The following is a 16786-nucleotide window of genomic DNA, read 5'->3' as shown; positions in this document are numbered from 1 at the left end:
ACACAATATATTTCTAACCATGTAAACATATTCAAACAAAATTCACAAACAACAATCACAATATTTCAAATCCATATCACAACAACAACAATATTCCCACAATAATATTTCTACACATATTAATTCATCAATGAACACCATAAACTCACAAACTATTCACAAAATTCACATACAATAATCACAATTATTTCAAGACTAAGCATAAAATCACATGTACATGTATTAACATATTCCTAAACTTGAGAAATATAACTAGCACTCACAAATTCTTCAAAACCAAAAAATATTATATCAAAATTTTCACATAAATCCAAAACCTAAAGACAATATATTTCTAACCATGTAAACATATTCAAACAAAATTCAAAAATAATAATCAAAATATTTCAAATCCATATCACAACATATTCATAATATTCCCACAATAATATTTATACCCATATTAATTCATCAATGAATACCATAAACTCACAAACTATTCAAAAACTATACAAACAATAATTACAATATTTCAAGAGTAAGCATAAAATGTATAAAGACATTGCTAAAGTTTAAAAATATACCTAGCACTCACAATATCCTCTTACAAATCAAAATCTTCCAACTTGCCAAGACAGCCAATCCTTTAAAAAAATACAACACTAACTTATTAGAAATATATATAACAAAAACACAAGACAAATATCATAAAATTCATGAAAATACAAAGGAAAAAGAATTTTTTCTTACCAGAGCTCAACTTAACTCTCACTCTATCTCACTCTCTCTCTCTAACCCACGTCCCTCTCTCACTCTAACCCTCTCTCTCTCTCTAACCCATGAAGACTCTCTCTCACATCTCTCTCTGTTGCGCGCACGAGAGAAGCAGCAGAAATGAATTTGCTGCCTCCCGTGCGTGTATTCATTCAATCATAAAATTTTTAAATAAAACATTCGAACGTTATATTATCCCGCACAATTTTTAGTAAAGTTCGAATGTTAAAAAACTCGGGCATGTTTTTTGCGAAAGATGTTCGAACGTTCAGATCATCACAAAAATACCTAAATTAAGCGGAAAATTTCCCGCACTTTTATTTTTATGTTTGAACGTTAAGAAATTTCGCGTTCGAACGTTTATAAATTCCCAGTGATTTCCATCGAATAACGTTCGAACGTAAAATTGAAATGTCCGAACATTCAGAGCATCACAGAGATACCTAAATCAAGCGGAAATTTTTCGCACTTTTATTTTTATGTTCGAATGCTAAGAAATTTCGTGTTCGAACGTTTATAAATTCCCAGTGATTTTCATTGAATAACGTTCAGAGCATCACAGAGATACCTAAATCAAGCGGAAAATTTCTCGCACTTTTATTTTCATATTTAAATAAGAAATTTCGCGTTTGAACGTTTATAAATTTTCAGTAATTTCCATCGAATAACTTTCGAATGTCAAATTTAAACATCCAAACGTTCAGAGCATCACACAGATACTTAAATCGAGAAGGAAATTTTCCGCACTTTTATTTTCATGTTCGAACGTTGGGAAATTTATGTTCGAACGTTTACCAATTCCCAATGATTTTCATCGACTAACGTTCGAACGTAAAATTTCAACGTCCGAACGTTCAGATCATCACAGAGATACCTAAATGGAGCGAAAAATTTCCTGCACTTTTGTTTTCATGTTCGACATTAGAAAATGTACGTTAGAACGCTTACACCGAAAATGTATATCTGGTGAAAATGTACGTCCGAACGTTTCAGATCATCATAGAGATGCCTAAATCGAGTGGGAAATTTCCTGCATTTTTCATGTTCTAACTTTTTGTCACTATTTTTTCTTTCATATAATCCACTTGTTCGAGATATTCTTTTTTACTTATTAAATTCTTTTTTACTCAAGGTGTGTATTTGGACATCATCTCCTATCACTTGTGAATATGATGGAGAAAAAGGTTCAATTTTAAGAATATGTGAAGTGGATGCCATGGTGAGTAATCTGGACTATATATAGTATATTATATAGTATATTATAGTATAGTATATATACTATATTATATATATATATATAATATAGTATATATACTATACTATATATATGAATTAATAATATATAATTAATAAAACTAACAACAAAACTTTTATATATATATATATATACTATATAGTAATGATTTTCTGGAATCACATCATCTGAGGGTCATAATTTGTATGACTTTTAATTTCATCCAAATATATGACTTTCAACTTCATCCAACCCAAATCCATACTATTTATAAATATATGACTTTCAACTTCATTCAATCTTATCGCACACAAATTTTTACAATATCGACATGGACAATTAATGTAACCACAACTATCAGCAGAGGCCCGTACGGCTGGGACTCACTTAATGGACACCTATATCGATGTCTGAAGATACGTACGACCCACTTCATAGCCACAAAAGCAACAAATGAAGGTACGCAGCTACAACGTGATCACCAAGCTAGCTAGCTAGTCAGTCCTCTATATATTTATTACTTGTAACACAATCATGGAGGATGTTTGAACATTACTTTGAAAATAAAAGGGATCGATCTTCCCACTAAAACTGTCTTGCTATTTACTGATCCAATGGCCAACCCCATCTTTAATCTTTACTTAAATTAAGATCCTAAACTTATAATTTTCTTGTTAAACATATTCAATAAAAAATCAAAAACAATAATCACAATATTTCAAATTCAAATCACAACAACAACAATATTCTCACAACAATATTTCTACACATATTAATTCATCAATGAACACTATAAACTCACAAACTATTCACAAAATTCACAAACAATAATCACAATTATTTCAAGAGTACGCATAAAATCACATGTATAAACATATTGCTAAACTTTAGAAATATAACTAGCACTCACAAATTCACTAATTGTCATTCATTAGGGAGAGTAATTTGATTCCAATTAATCTATTTAGGAATTTGTATACTAGAATTTTGGGTACTAGATTGTAATAATAAAGTATATCGTTTTGGACTAGTAATAAGAGCTTGTAGCTCTAATATTATTTTCATTAGTTTATAATGAATCATATATCTATAATATATTATATATTATATTATAATATATAATATAATATTAGATATATAATGTACTATATATATAATAATGTATTATATATAATATACTATATATATCATAATATAATATTATATATATTATGCTATATGTTATAGACTATACTATACATTATAATATATAACATATATTAATAATATAATATATTATAGTCAATATTTTGAAAAATAAATCAAAAAATGTTCGAACGTTTCGTGTATATAAGGCCAAAACAGAACGGTGAAACGTCATTTTCACCGTTATCTAACTTCGTTCCCATTTGCACGCCGCCACTCCTCCGTCGTTGTCGTCGTCAAACTCTACCACAACCATCACTAAAAGGTAGGCATTCATCTTTTAATCAAATAATATATATTTTATTTGAGATTTAGATTCAGTTTTGTTTAAAACGAGTTAAGTGGTGACCGACTATACTATACATTATAATATATAACATATATTAATAATATAATATATTATAGTCAATATTTTGAAAAATAAATCGAAAAATGTTTGAATGTACTAAGAATTACGTTCGAACCTTTCATGTATATAAAGCCAGAACAGAACGGCGAAACATCATTTTCACTGTTATCTAACTTCGTTCCCGTTTGCACGCCGCCACTCCTCCGTCGCTGCCGTAGTCAAACTCCTCCACAACTGTCACTAAAATGTAGGCATTCATCTTTTAATCAAATAACATGTATTTTATTTGAGATTTGGATTCAGTTTTGTTTAAAACGGGTCAAGTGGTGACTGAATTTTTAACTCCATTTTTCGGCCACCATGACTTGGCATTGGCCAAATAGTCATCATAGAAAATTTTTTTGAAGTGTACACTTTATTTCTACGGTGACATTTCGGCATTTAGAGCCTTGTATATTTATTTTTGAGATTTCAATAATGGCTGAGTCGACTCAGCCATTCTGTGTCGTAATGTTCGAACGTTTCACCAAGACGTTCGAACATACGGCGTTTCAATTACATAGCCGTTAAGGCTTCTACGTTTGAACGTGTATTGTTTTACATTCGGACGTGTATGTTATACGTTCGTACGTATGTATTTTACGTGCGAACATAAAATATACACGTCCGAACGTTTTATCTTAACGTTCGAACACTTATTTTACTGAGTTCGAACGTTAATGCAGAGCAGCTTAAAATTAACACAAAAAATGCATCATTGTAAATAAATTTTTTTCCTTTTCTATTTTCAGGATATGGCTCATCCTCTGCATAATAGGAAACGAGGGAGGGAATGAGCCACTCAAGACATTGTTCGTATCGAGGCTCGTATTGTTATGGTAGAGCGAGAAGTCTTGATTAATGAGTTCGACGAACTCATATGGGAGCAGACGAACCTGAGAGATGTTTTCGTCAGTAGAGGCTAGGGAAATATCTGCACATTGAGGGGGAAAAGTATACTCCTCAATGGTTCAGGAGTTCTATATGGGGATGTGTGACATGCCTCAGAACACATCCTCTCACACCGTGACTGTACGCTGTGTTTTCATTGAGATTTCATCAGATTTCATTACCGAGCACCTCGGGATTCGTCGAAGAGTTGAGACATCTGCACACGCTACACCCCGTGAGGATGTAGGCATTTCTGCATCATCTATTGGCCGCCTATTTGAGCCAGCATCAGCCAGAGATGTAGACCGGTCAGAGGCCAAGAATACTGGCCTCGAGGCTCGGGATGATGATCGAGATGAGAATTTCTACATCTTCACTGGGAGGGACCGCGTGCAGATTGAGAGAAAGAACGCCTTCAACCAGAACCACTGCTACCTTTCTTCTTCATGTTGCACCTTATTGTTGCAATAAACGTGGATCCTGTGACACATAAAACCACATTTAGTCGACTTCGGGCACAGTTTTTTATACGAGTAGCATATGGAGATTCCATAGATTTGCCACTGCACATCTTTGAGAGGATCCGTTACGAGGTGAGCATCGTCTCCAAGGATAATTTTCCATACGGTGTCCTGATCAACTAGCTATTACTTGCATGGGGAGTGCCAACACAGCCAGAGAAGCGAGTTAAAAATCAGATGAGCCCCCTCAACATGACCATGCATCGACTTAGCATTGGACAGGCGAGGGGACGTCAGCCACTCCCTGTAGAGGATCTAGTTCCTTCGACGTAGTCTGAGCCAGGTCATGTGGGGAGTAGTAGTCAACAGCCGCTGAGTACATCTGCAGGAGATGCGCGGCCTGCTTTGGTTGATGCGGTGATCTCACAGCTGACTGCGCATATCGATCGTAAGATCGATCGATCGCTCGCGGCTATAGAGGTGTCTGTCTTCAAGATCGTCCATCGTGTAGGTATCCACAACGACAAGCTTGATACCTCCACTGAGGAGGTATGGAGTTCGAATTTCATGAACAACGCTATCATCTGAGTGTTGTTTAAGAAATTCGATCATATTTTGTATTTTACTTTTATTATATGTAAAGAAAAATATTATTTAATATTTCTATAGTTTTTCACTATTCAATTCTCAATCTTCTTTAATGTTATATTTTCCATCTTTAATTCTAAATCACTGCACTTCAAATATATATAAACATAAATATAAATTTATATATTACAAATTATGTATATATAAATATATACAAGTCAATTATATAGACTTGTTCACAAATTATGCACTATAAAAACCACATAATTTTTAAATTAGAGTCATATTTAATTTAAATTTACAATTAATGTTCGAATGTTGGCGCAAAACATTTTACGTTCGAACGTTGATTACTAACGTTGGCGCCAAAACATTTCATATTCGCATGTAAGTAGCCACAATGTTCGAACCTAAATTTCCCATACGTTGAAATGTAAAAAAAAAAATCTCATCTGTTTTTAGTAACGGTTTCCAGAAATCGTCACAGAAAAGACTTTTTAGTGACGGTTTGGGGACTGTCACAATTTTCCAACCGTCACTAAAAAGCAATTGTGTTGTAGTGACATATGGTGCATTCTTCCCTCTATACACATTAAAACCAAGCAAATTAAATGTCTCTACTATTATGTCAATATTTTCTTTGTAGAAATTGATCACCTCATGCATTGCCTGCAAACCAAATAAAATTAGCATGTCTTGTTATATAAATATTTCAAAATTTTATCCAGCTAGCTAGAGATCAAGAGGAATGTGAAAAATGAAAAAATTAGTCGAACAAAAATAACAGGAATTATGATGACAAATATTGCATTTTCTTTTGTTAGTAAAGAATCATGAGAATGAGAACATAAAACAGATGTTAAGACCTTTGGGTGCAAGGCAAGCTAGACCACCAACTTGGGCAATCGGAACCGAGAATCAAACGAGTTTGAGACTTGTTGAGAAGAGGGAATTTGACGAGTTCATGGGTGAGAGAGAGAGAGAGAGAGAGAGAGAGAGAGAGAATGATTGATGCATTTAGGAGGATGAGAGACAAAAAGAAGGGAAATATGTTCTCAACTCGAACCCACGATAAATAGGGGTGTAAGAAAAAACTGGAAAACCAATTGAACTAGACTAGACCGGTACATATAAATTTTAATTTTTTTTATATTATATATAATTTTTATATTATTTATATATATGTATTATATATGTATTATATGCTACATTTTTAATTAATATAACATGAAACTCTAATCTTATTATTCAAGTCTATTAATCTTATACTAGGAAATTAATATATTAGTATAATTAGACACTAATTATACTATTTTAATATTATTATTTAAGTTTATTAATCTCACTAATAAGTTAGACACTACTTATACTCTAATAGTATAATTGAACATTAATGAATTAGTAATTGTTAATAATAAATACTAAATTCTCACAATTAAGTTTAGTATTAAAAAATTTATAATATTAAACTTATGAGGGTCACACGTGTAAATGGTAAACTGGAAAACCTGACTGAAATAGGAAAAACTGAAAGTTTCGATTTTGGTGATGAATCTGTACTCTGTATCGGTTTTTAATTTTCAAAATACCGATTTGGTTCCAAAATTTCTTTAAAATAAGATCGGACTGAACCAGTTACACCCATAACAGTAAAAGATGTGAATCTCTTACATGCCCGTTTTCTATTGGATGGTGTAAATTATAACCTTACACCAAATCCGGTTTGAAGCTTTTCTCTTGGATATATGCACAGTAAACTCCCCAGGACACAACCCTCATGTGGGAGCATATATACTGCGGAGGGATGGGACTTGCCATCTTGACGATCACTTGGACAGAGTCCAGCCCTTGATTACCTATCCACATGAACGAGCGAGAAGCAATGGGGACCTTCGATCATCTAACATGGTGATATCGATGGACTACCAAAGACACCAGTAAAGTAAGGCAAATCGGGGAATCACGTAGCATTAATGGCACCACTACCTAAGCAACACTCCACATTAATGACGCCGTCACAGAGGCACGCTGCATTAAAAGACTCTGACAAAAGGAACAGTAAAAAAAACACACTTCACTGGTGTAGGCACACTCTGTCCCCCCAGACTTCCGGTATAAATAGTAATTTCTAGGTACGAAAATATTCTAGACTCTTTCATTATTTTAAAACTTCCAAATTACTCTACTGGATTTGGAATTGGAGACTCTCGGCCCCAAGACCGCCCTCTCCCAGGTACTTTCTTCTTCGTCTTCGCATGCCCAAGGTTGAAGACTTGAGTTGCTGGAATCTGACTAAAATGTGTACAAAACACGATGTTAACAGAAAGGTTTATAATTATAATTTTTAAATTTGTTAATTTGGAAGCACGAGAAGATGAAATCATTCAATTTGTGCCAATTAGGGCCCGTTTGAAACTTGGAAGATACTGAAATCAACTCAGTTTAGTCTAATTTTAAGTTGAATCTAACATCCAAACACACAATTCCCAAATCACTAAACATCACTCAACTGAAAATCTTTTTACACGTGGGATCCATAACCTTTTTTAATTTCCCATAAATATATCTAAACTCATCCTAGGTGGGCCCCACAAAACTCTCTCCATTATCTTAACTCACTACTATTTATAAGGAACTTAATTTATCTCAACTCAGCTTAACATCTAAATGGAGCCCTAGAATTTTCGTACATACGAAAAAGTACTTATAAAAGCAAGTTATTATTGCCTAAAAATAATTGAAGTGGTACATCAATTATGATGCTTGGGTTTCTTGCCTTCTTGGTAAAATCCCATATGCATGTTTGTAATATTGCTATTTAATTGGAGTAAACTCATGTTGCAATATTAGGGACTTTTAGAAGCCTTGTAGACAATTATGTGATTGCTTTATAGATTATAATATAATGTAATATGTGCATTGTTTTATGCATTATATTTCAAAACTATTTTTTTTTTATTTTGTAACATATTATAACTTCTGGTGAGCTTTTATTAGATTTTTTTTTGCCATAAATACGTATTTGCAATAACAAATAGGGTTGTAAATGAACTAATCTGTTCGATTGCCCGTTCGGTACTATTCGTCCGATTAAACTTGAATTAAACTCGACTCATGAAAAAGAGGCTCGATCGTGAAAGCAGATACCCGCTTGATTAATAAATGACACATACCCGACTAAATTCGACTCGACTCGACTCGACTAAGGCTTGTTAAGACCCGCTCACTTATGTCCGAGTCAACTCGTTAGCTCGACTCGATTAAAAATCATTTATATATTGATAAATATATACATACACTTATGTATACACACACACATATGTATTAGCTAATAATATCAACATAACACGTTTATAATTAAATATATAATATGTAACCTAATTATTTATGCGTATATATTGAATATGTTTTATAGCTATATTTTATAATTTGTACAATAATTAGTCAATAAGATTTAATAATTTTATATACTAATATATGAGAACCATATATATGAAATAAATATATGCTATCGTCTTATGTGTATTTATTAATAATTTATGTATGCATATAATATATTGTTATTATGGAAATGATCAGGCTTTCTAAGATATTTTATAAATAAGTAATTCTACATACAACTGTGAAATATATAAACGCCGCGTAATCGTTTTGAAAAAGAATGAGACTCACTATTAAAAAATTAATTTTTTTTCATTTGAGTCCTATATTTTATTCACTTTTTTCAAAATGATTATACGACGGTTGCAAATATCTTTTCTCTTTATAAATTGACGTGAAGTTACAAAGGTTTGTTTGGGGAGAGATGAGATGAGAATTTTGTGAATATTAGTAAGATTGTTTGTGAATAGTAGTGAGATATTTTGAGTAAAATATTTTTTGGGTTTTGGAAAAGGAGAAAGAAAAAGTTAAATAAAAAATAATATAAAGTTAAAATATTATAATAATATAGTTTTTTAATATTATTTTTATTCAGAGATTTGAAAAAATTATAATTATTTTTTATTTTCGATTTGAAATTTTGAAAACTTTGTAATGATTAGTTTGAAAAATTGTAATGATTAAATTGAAAATTTTGTATTAAATTTATGTTTGAGAATAAGATAAAATAAGATAAAATGAGATCATATGATAATTTTATATCTCATCTAAAGTCCCAAACTTGCCTCGGAAAACTTTTATTTTATTATTTTAATGGAAAATCCAACTCAACTAGTTGTCAGATCAAGATTTATTAACTTTCGTATCCTATCAGCGATGGATAATGCTTAATCCACATATGAGCAGGCCACCGAAAGCAGCCACCAATTTCTTTTTTTTTTTTTTTCTTAGTGATTTATAAGAAAGTGTTTTTAAATAATATTGTGATTTTTTTTAAAAAAAAATATTTAAAGATATAAAAAAAATGTATGAACAAGAAGCAGAAAAAAAAAAAATTACTCTTTTCGGTGGCCACCTTCGGTGGAATTCATATGTGGACATAGCAGCCTCATCAGCTACACGAACCGTCGTCTTTTATTTAATTATAATTTATAATGGTTTTTTTATCGTCTATATATTGTCTCCTACATCACCGCATCCTATACCCAACATTTTCCTCGTGCCGTCGGTTCTTCTTCGGGTTCTCTCTCCCTCCCCAAGCAAACCCTCTCTCTGATCTCTCTCTCTCTCTCTCTCTCGCTTGGATCAGAGGCCTACGGCCCTACAGTTGTTTTACTTGGGGAGTATCAAAGAATGGGCAGGTCTCGATGCTGCGAGAAGGAGGGGCTGAAGAAAGGGCCCTGGACCCCTGAGGATGACCAGAAGCTTTTGGCTTACATCGAAGAACATGGCCATGGAAGCTGGCGAGCTTTGCCCGCAAAGGCTGGTATACTAGCGATAGAGGACCCTAGCTAGCTAGTTTTTTGGTGAATATTTATGTATCATGGATTATAGCCTATTTACATGACACCACTAATATTTGATGGTTTCTTTTTTTGGGTTCCTTCGTTTTGGTTGGGTTTTAGGGCTACAGAGATGTGGGAAGAGCTGTAGGCTGAGATGGACCAATTACCTCAGACCTGATATCAAAAGAGGAAAGTTCAGCTTGCAGGAAGAACAGACCATCATTCAGCTTCATGCTCTTCTTGGGAACAGGTACATACATTAATGAACGGTTCTTTCTGTTTATAGCCTCTCTCTTCTAGTACAACTCATTTACTGCATGCAAGTAATATATATGCAACACCGATTGGCTCACTAATGCAACTTTTCTGGGTGATCATCTTGAGCTATATATATATAACACCTCATGAGAGTGCCAATTTTCTGGCTGGCCTATTCCTGATCGAGCTAATGAGAGTGCCATTTGAACATAGAACAAGAAGACCCCTGCGCCATTCATATGGTTGACTGTACCTTTTCACCTATAAATTAAGTGGAGAATGAGATAGGACACGAAAGTCGAAACTACTACTGTACGTTCAAGATTTCACCCCAACGCACAAGATTATCATCAACTTATTTATCACGATCATTGTCTTGTCGTTACCATTCTTGAATCTGCCATGAAAACGAAGAAATACCTCTTCTCTATAATTGACAGGATTTTTGTTTTTAGATGGTCGGCAATTGCAACGCACTTGCCCAAGAGAACCGACAACGAGATTAAGAACTACTGGAACACACATCTTAAGAAAAGACTAACTAAAATGGGTATCGATCCCATGACCCACAAGCCCAAAACGGATGCCCTCGGCTCTGGAAGATGGGACTCCAAAGACGCAGCAAATTTAAGCCACATGGCTCAGTGGGAGAGCGCAAGGCTCGAAGCCGAGGCCAGACTGGTAAGGGAGTCGAAGCTGCTTGTGTCCAACCCTATTCAACAGCAGGCCATGATCTCCTCTGCTCCTGCTCAGAACATCAATAAAACCCTCGCTCAACCCGCACTGCCACCATGCCTTGACGTGCTCAAAGCATGGCAAGGGTTATGGTCAAAGTCAACGGGAGCCGGCATATTCCCAGTCGCCGGAGACGACCTTGAGTCTCCGACATTCAAGTTGAACTTCTCGGTGAACGCATTCCCCATCGAAAGTACTGTTGCGCTCACTGAAAACCAAGTGGCCGGAGCACTTGATTTCGCCTCCAATAGCTCGGTTACATGCGGAGTTGGGATTACCAAAGAAGTCTGTCAAATGCCAGAAGAACTCAAAGAAAGATTGGATAACACAATGTCATTGCAGGAAATGACGTACACCACGGAAAGTGCATGGTTTGCGGATTCCTTTAGGGCTATGAGTGAAAACATGACGCCTCTCTCAAATATCGTGGAAGGTTTCACTGATATCTTGGCCTATAACTGTGACGACAAGAACTCATTGTTGGCCGGAGACAACATTATGGAAAATGGAGATAAAACCTGCAGCGGTAACTTTGAGGAGAATAATAATCATTACTGGAACAGCATACTCAAGCTAATGAATGCTTCGTCGTCTGGTTCTCCTGTGTTTTATTCTAATAAATAATGATTATTTTCGTTGTAAATGTAATCTGATTAAATGTAATCTGATTACAAATAAATATACTTCTTAAAATGTAAGTCGTTATTGCTCAATTTATATATGATCACCACCCGTATTCAAAATTACTTTTCATTCGATCATAAAAAAGAATTACTTTTCATTTATTACTTTTTTTTTTCTAAATCATGATCTTAATTATTTATTTCAATGTACTTGAAGGTTGTAAATGTAATCTATTATTCTAAGGAGTGTAATTACCAAACGGTGTACCCCTTGGAATGATATCCTCTAATATGGTGATGGTTCCCATGAGAGATGATGTTTAAGGAAGTGTCAATAGACACAACCTTTTGATTTAGTCAAAAGATTGTGTCACTTTTTAAGGTTGTGACATTTGCGTTACCATTGGTTTACCAATGGTTGTGCCCTTGTCAAAATCTCGCTTCCATTTGTTCTTTATTTCTTTACATAATCAACACTCGCAACTCTTTGCTTGAGTGAACATCAAAGAGAGAGTTCGCTTAAGGCTCACTAGAGCGAAGAATCTAGGAATTGTGAAGTTTGGATTTTCGCCGTACAACCCTATAAATATGTACTTAATGAACTGTATAACCAGTTCTAGAACAGTGTATTTTGTCCCAAAATGTATTTTGTCATTTCTGAAGATAATAAAATTTCCTACAACTATGTGGACGTAGGCACGTTACCAAATCACGTAAATCTTTGTGTCGTATAATTGTTTTCTTGTTTTACTTTACTTCTCTTGCATTATTTTTCACAACATGTATAACTCACAAATGTGGTCTCATGGTTTGGGTAGGCTTACCACTAAACCAGCACACTGAACCATGACAATGGTTTACATAATATTAAAATATTTTAATCATCCTAAGTCTAAAATCAAATATCCCCCACCTAATTAAAATGTTTTAAAGACAATTAGAAGAAATTTCTTTGGGTTATGTATTATGCATCAATAGAGCTAGCTTGTAGCTTTGAACGTCTACTTAGTGCAATAGTGTTTTCATCTGAAAGATCCATGGCGAGCCAAGTCTTGAACCAAAATTTTTTAACTCAGGTTTCTCCACACCACACACATAGTACTACATATATCAGGTTCCAATCGATGATGCATAAAGGTCATGCACTATATCTTGAATTCATGAGCGCTTTAGGGTATAACCCATTTACCAAAGACTACGGCCCCATAGTCATACTCACATATGTGAGTTGTCCAAGGGTACATGCAATTCAATACCCTGCCTTAGTCTCAAATTGATTCAAAGTGTTTACCTTCTCCTTTGCCACTGCATTTTGCATTTGTAACATTCACACCCTAGGGATGGACCAATGGTAATATTTTAATAGTGCTTTTTAGTCACTCAAATATCTTGTTCTTCCCATTAAACCTTTTTTTTTAGATCTCCAGTCAGGAAGGTTAGGTTGCCATTATTGGTGACCTAATTAAAGGGTTCACTCCCATCCCCCTTGATGTATGCATAACATTCGGATTTATCAGTCATTTCGTCAAATGATCTAGAAGGTTATCTTCTAACTTTACATATTCCAAAGTCAGGTATTCATTCTTTATCAGGTAGCTTATTGTAGAATGCATGATACTCTTAAGTTTCCTATTATGAGTATAGTGTTTATTGTTACAAACACTTCTCATTACCTGATTGTCACAAAGAACATAAATAACTTGCATTGGATTTTTAACTAGTTCTGACAATAAATTCATGAGCCACTCTACCTCATGTCCGATAATATCCAAGGCTATCAATTTGGCTTCCATAGTAGACTGTGAAATCGCAGTTTGCTTGAAACATCTCCAAGCCACAGCTGCTCCACCAAGAGTAAAAATATAACCATTCGTTCCGTATTGTCTACTATGCCAATTATCCAACTAGCATCACTGTATGCTTCTAATACAGGGCTATTTTGGGCCTAGAAATTAACTTAAAAAAATAAAAAATAAAAAAATAATTTACAATAATAGAAATTATATACTACTAAGTTGCAACTATTAACCAATAATCGTAATTAAGCTATTACAATAATATAAATTAAGAGAACTATTACAAAATTACAAATGCATCTAAAAATATTACAAATTGAACTATTGTAGCAACATTACAATTAACTAATTAAGTGAATTAATAGAAGAATAACATTTCGTCGGAGTTTAGGGTGGCCATGGTGGTAGAAAAGTCAGTGAGCTATGCTGCTAGTTGTGAGATCATAAAACCTTAAACATTAATAATTTAAAAAGAAAAAAAATAGAATTATAAAGAAGAAACAAAAATTAAAAATAAAAACATATATTAGAAACGTAAAAGTTACAAATATTAAAAGTACTAACCAAGATGAGATTGAGTCATTGGGATCAAGATGAGAATAGATCATTGGGTCCTTGGGATTAGGATTCGCCATATGACACTAAGATTATAAAAGTTAAAAAAAACACAAGCAAAATTATTTGATACCAAAAATTATATAAATACAAAAAATAATTAAGGGAAAATTTTTACAAACCAATGGCAACATGGCAATGGTTGGTCCAATACACACGAAATCATATTGCAAAGGAGGTAGTCGTAGACGTCGTCTCATGTATCGCTACAACAATTAAATTTGAAATTAATACCGATTAAATATATATAAATAAATTAAAATAATAAAATAAAATCCACAATTACCAGATTCAGGCGTGTTGCCCAGATGATTAACACAAGAGGTGGGTGAATTGGGTTATATTTAAAAATTCACAATTATAAACCAAATACATAATATAAAAAAATATGAACAAAATACGAAGCAATAGTAAATATAAAGAGAAAGGGTAAGAAAGAAGCAAACTCAGTATTTTAACGAGGTTCAGCCCCACTGCCTACGTCCTCACCTCGTCGTACCCCTTGAGAATTCTCAAATTCACTATTCAACCTCCTTTAGGTGGAGATAGAAACCTATTATACCTTTGAGTGGTACCGATACAAAAAATCCATGTAGAACACCCTCTACACTTGTGATCGCCTTGCACATGGTGATTCAACTATTTCTTATGTAGAATACCTTTTACACGCACAAGAGTTATACACACATTTTTACAGATACAAGAGCTGATGGTGGGTAAGTTATTAGAAAACACTCCCCAATGAGTGAAATAAGAACAATACAATACAAACTATATCTCTCTCAATATGAACAAGGGTTAAGGCTCAATGCTTATGGAAGAGAGATTGAAACCTTTGAATGAGTGTTGTAAAACTTTCAATTGATGTGTGTATGCTCTTGTTGTTGTTATAAATTTGAAGATCTCAATTGAGCTATTTATAAACATATGAGACTTCATTTTTAAATTTAAAAAGACTCACATGTAAAAAAAGAGCACCTCTCACTTATCAAAATTTTCAAGTAAAAGTTTCTCATTTTGCAATTGTCAAAGAAAACATCATTCACTTTTCAAAATTTGAAATCAAATCTTCTGCTTTTCGCATATGACAAAGGGAGTATTATTTACTTTTCAAAATTTTCAAACAAAATCATCTTCCTTTTGCATATGTCAAAAAGGGCACAATCACTTTTCAAAATTTTAAAACAAAATATGCACATGTGAAAGATGACAATCAATTATCTTTCAAAAATTCAAATTTCAAACTTTTAATTTTCAAATATGTCATGCACTTGTGGAAAATACAATTTGATGCTTTATGAAAAAAGATTAATTTTGAGCCTTAATCCAATTTCGAATTTTATCAAAAGATGTGCAAAATTACTCTAAGTATTTTATTTGTAAGTTTATTCTCTTTCTTACTCATGCTTGATTCATTAATGTGCTTGGCTCTATTGTGTAGACAACTTGAGTTTGAGATTCCTTTATACTTGAATTTATTTGTTATCATCAAAATTCATATGTAGATATATATTTATATGAAGCTTGAAGCCTTGGATTTAACAAAGCAGATCACCACCCTCCTCCTCGTCAGCCTCCTCAAAGCCAAGAACATCCAGAACATGAATTGAGGTCCCCTTGATCTAATTCTGCATGCAAATCAATTCTTCCACAGTGGTAGTAGACAATGAACTCCAGAATGGATGAAATATGCGCCTTCCAATGCTAAACGCCAACTCTGAGGCTACGGTGCTAATAGGGATGACCAACATACTGCGGGCTATCTCTCCAAGAACGGGATACTTTACAACATTGGTCTTCCACCAAGCTAATATATCAAAGTCTCGGGCAAATGGTTGAAGATCCGCTACCAAGTATCTGTCTACCTCCAACTGAGCTTTGTAGAATGACAGACTATAGGGCTGTGCTCCAACCTCTCACCCCAGTCCAACTTACACCATTTCCCAACCCCAGCTTCTGGAGGAGGGGGTAGGTGTAGGTGCCGGAATATTACCATCTCTGAACATGGTAAACTTATCAAATAATCTAGCAAGGGTTTCCCTAACCCTTGTCATAATAAGCTTCGCCCATGCATTCCTATGCTTAATTCCCAATCCATATACCATGCCATCACTCTTAAACGGGAGTCAAGAGCAACAACCACATATAACAAAATATTAGCCCTACTAAAATCTCTCTAATACTTGTCATACTTCACCCTCATCATCAATGCCATCTCCCGCATCCTAATATGGCCACTCACGCACATGTCATCCAATTTTTTTTTTACCTTACATATTTGCTGACAGAAATGAAGGGATAAGGATACAAAGAACTAGATAGTCTCGTTGTGACCTCGTAGAAAAGTCTCAAAAAATCTACACAAGTGGCAAC

The 16786-nt window shown here is 33.9% G+C and overlaps 1 protein-coding gene across 1 annotated transcript; it reads left to right on the top strand.

Moving 5' to 3' along the window:
* Nucleotides 1–10085: 10085 nt before the first annotated feature.
* On the top strand, nt 10086–12003 carry LOC121255031 (transcription factor MYB106-like). The gene is made up of 3 exons (XM_041155328.1): nt 10086–10367; nt 10507–10636; nt 11100–12003. Exons 1-3 carry the CDS (start codon nt 10235–10237, stop codon nt 12001–12003), a joined length of 1167 nt encoding a protein of 388 aa, XP_041011262.1. The 5' UTR covers nt 10086–10234.
* Nucleotides 12004–16786: the final 4783 nt, after the last annotated feature.

This window comes from Juglans microcarpa x Juglans regia, chromosome 3D (assembly GCF_004785595.1).
Source record: "Juglans microcarpa x Juglans regia isolate MS1-56 chromosome 3D, Jm3101_v1.0, whole genome shotgun sequence".
NCBI lineage: Eukaryota > Viridiplantae > Streptophyta > Magnoliopsida > Fagales > Juglandaceae > Juglans > Juglans microcarpa x Juglans regia.
The sequence above is the reverse complement of the archived record's forward strand: the minus strand, read 5'-3'. Positions and strand labels throughout refer to the sequence as shown.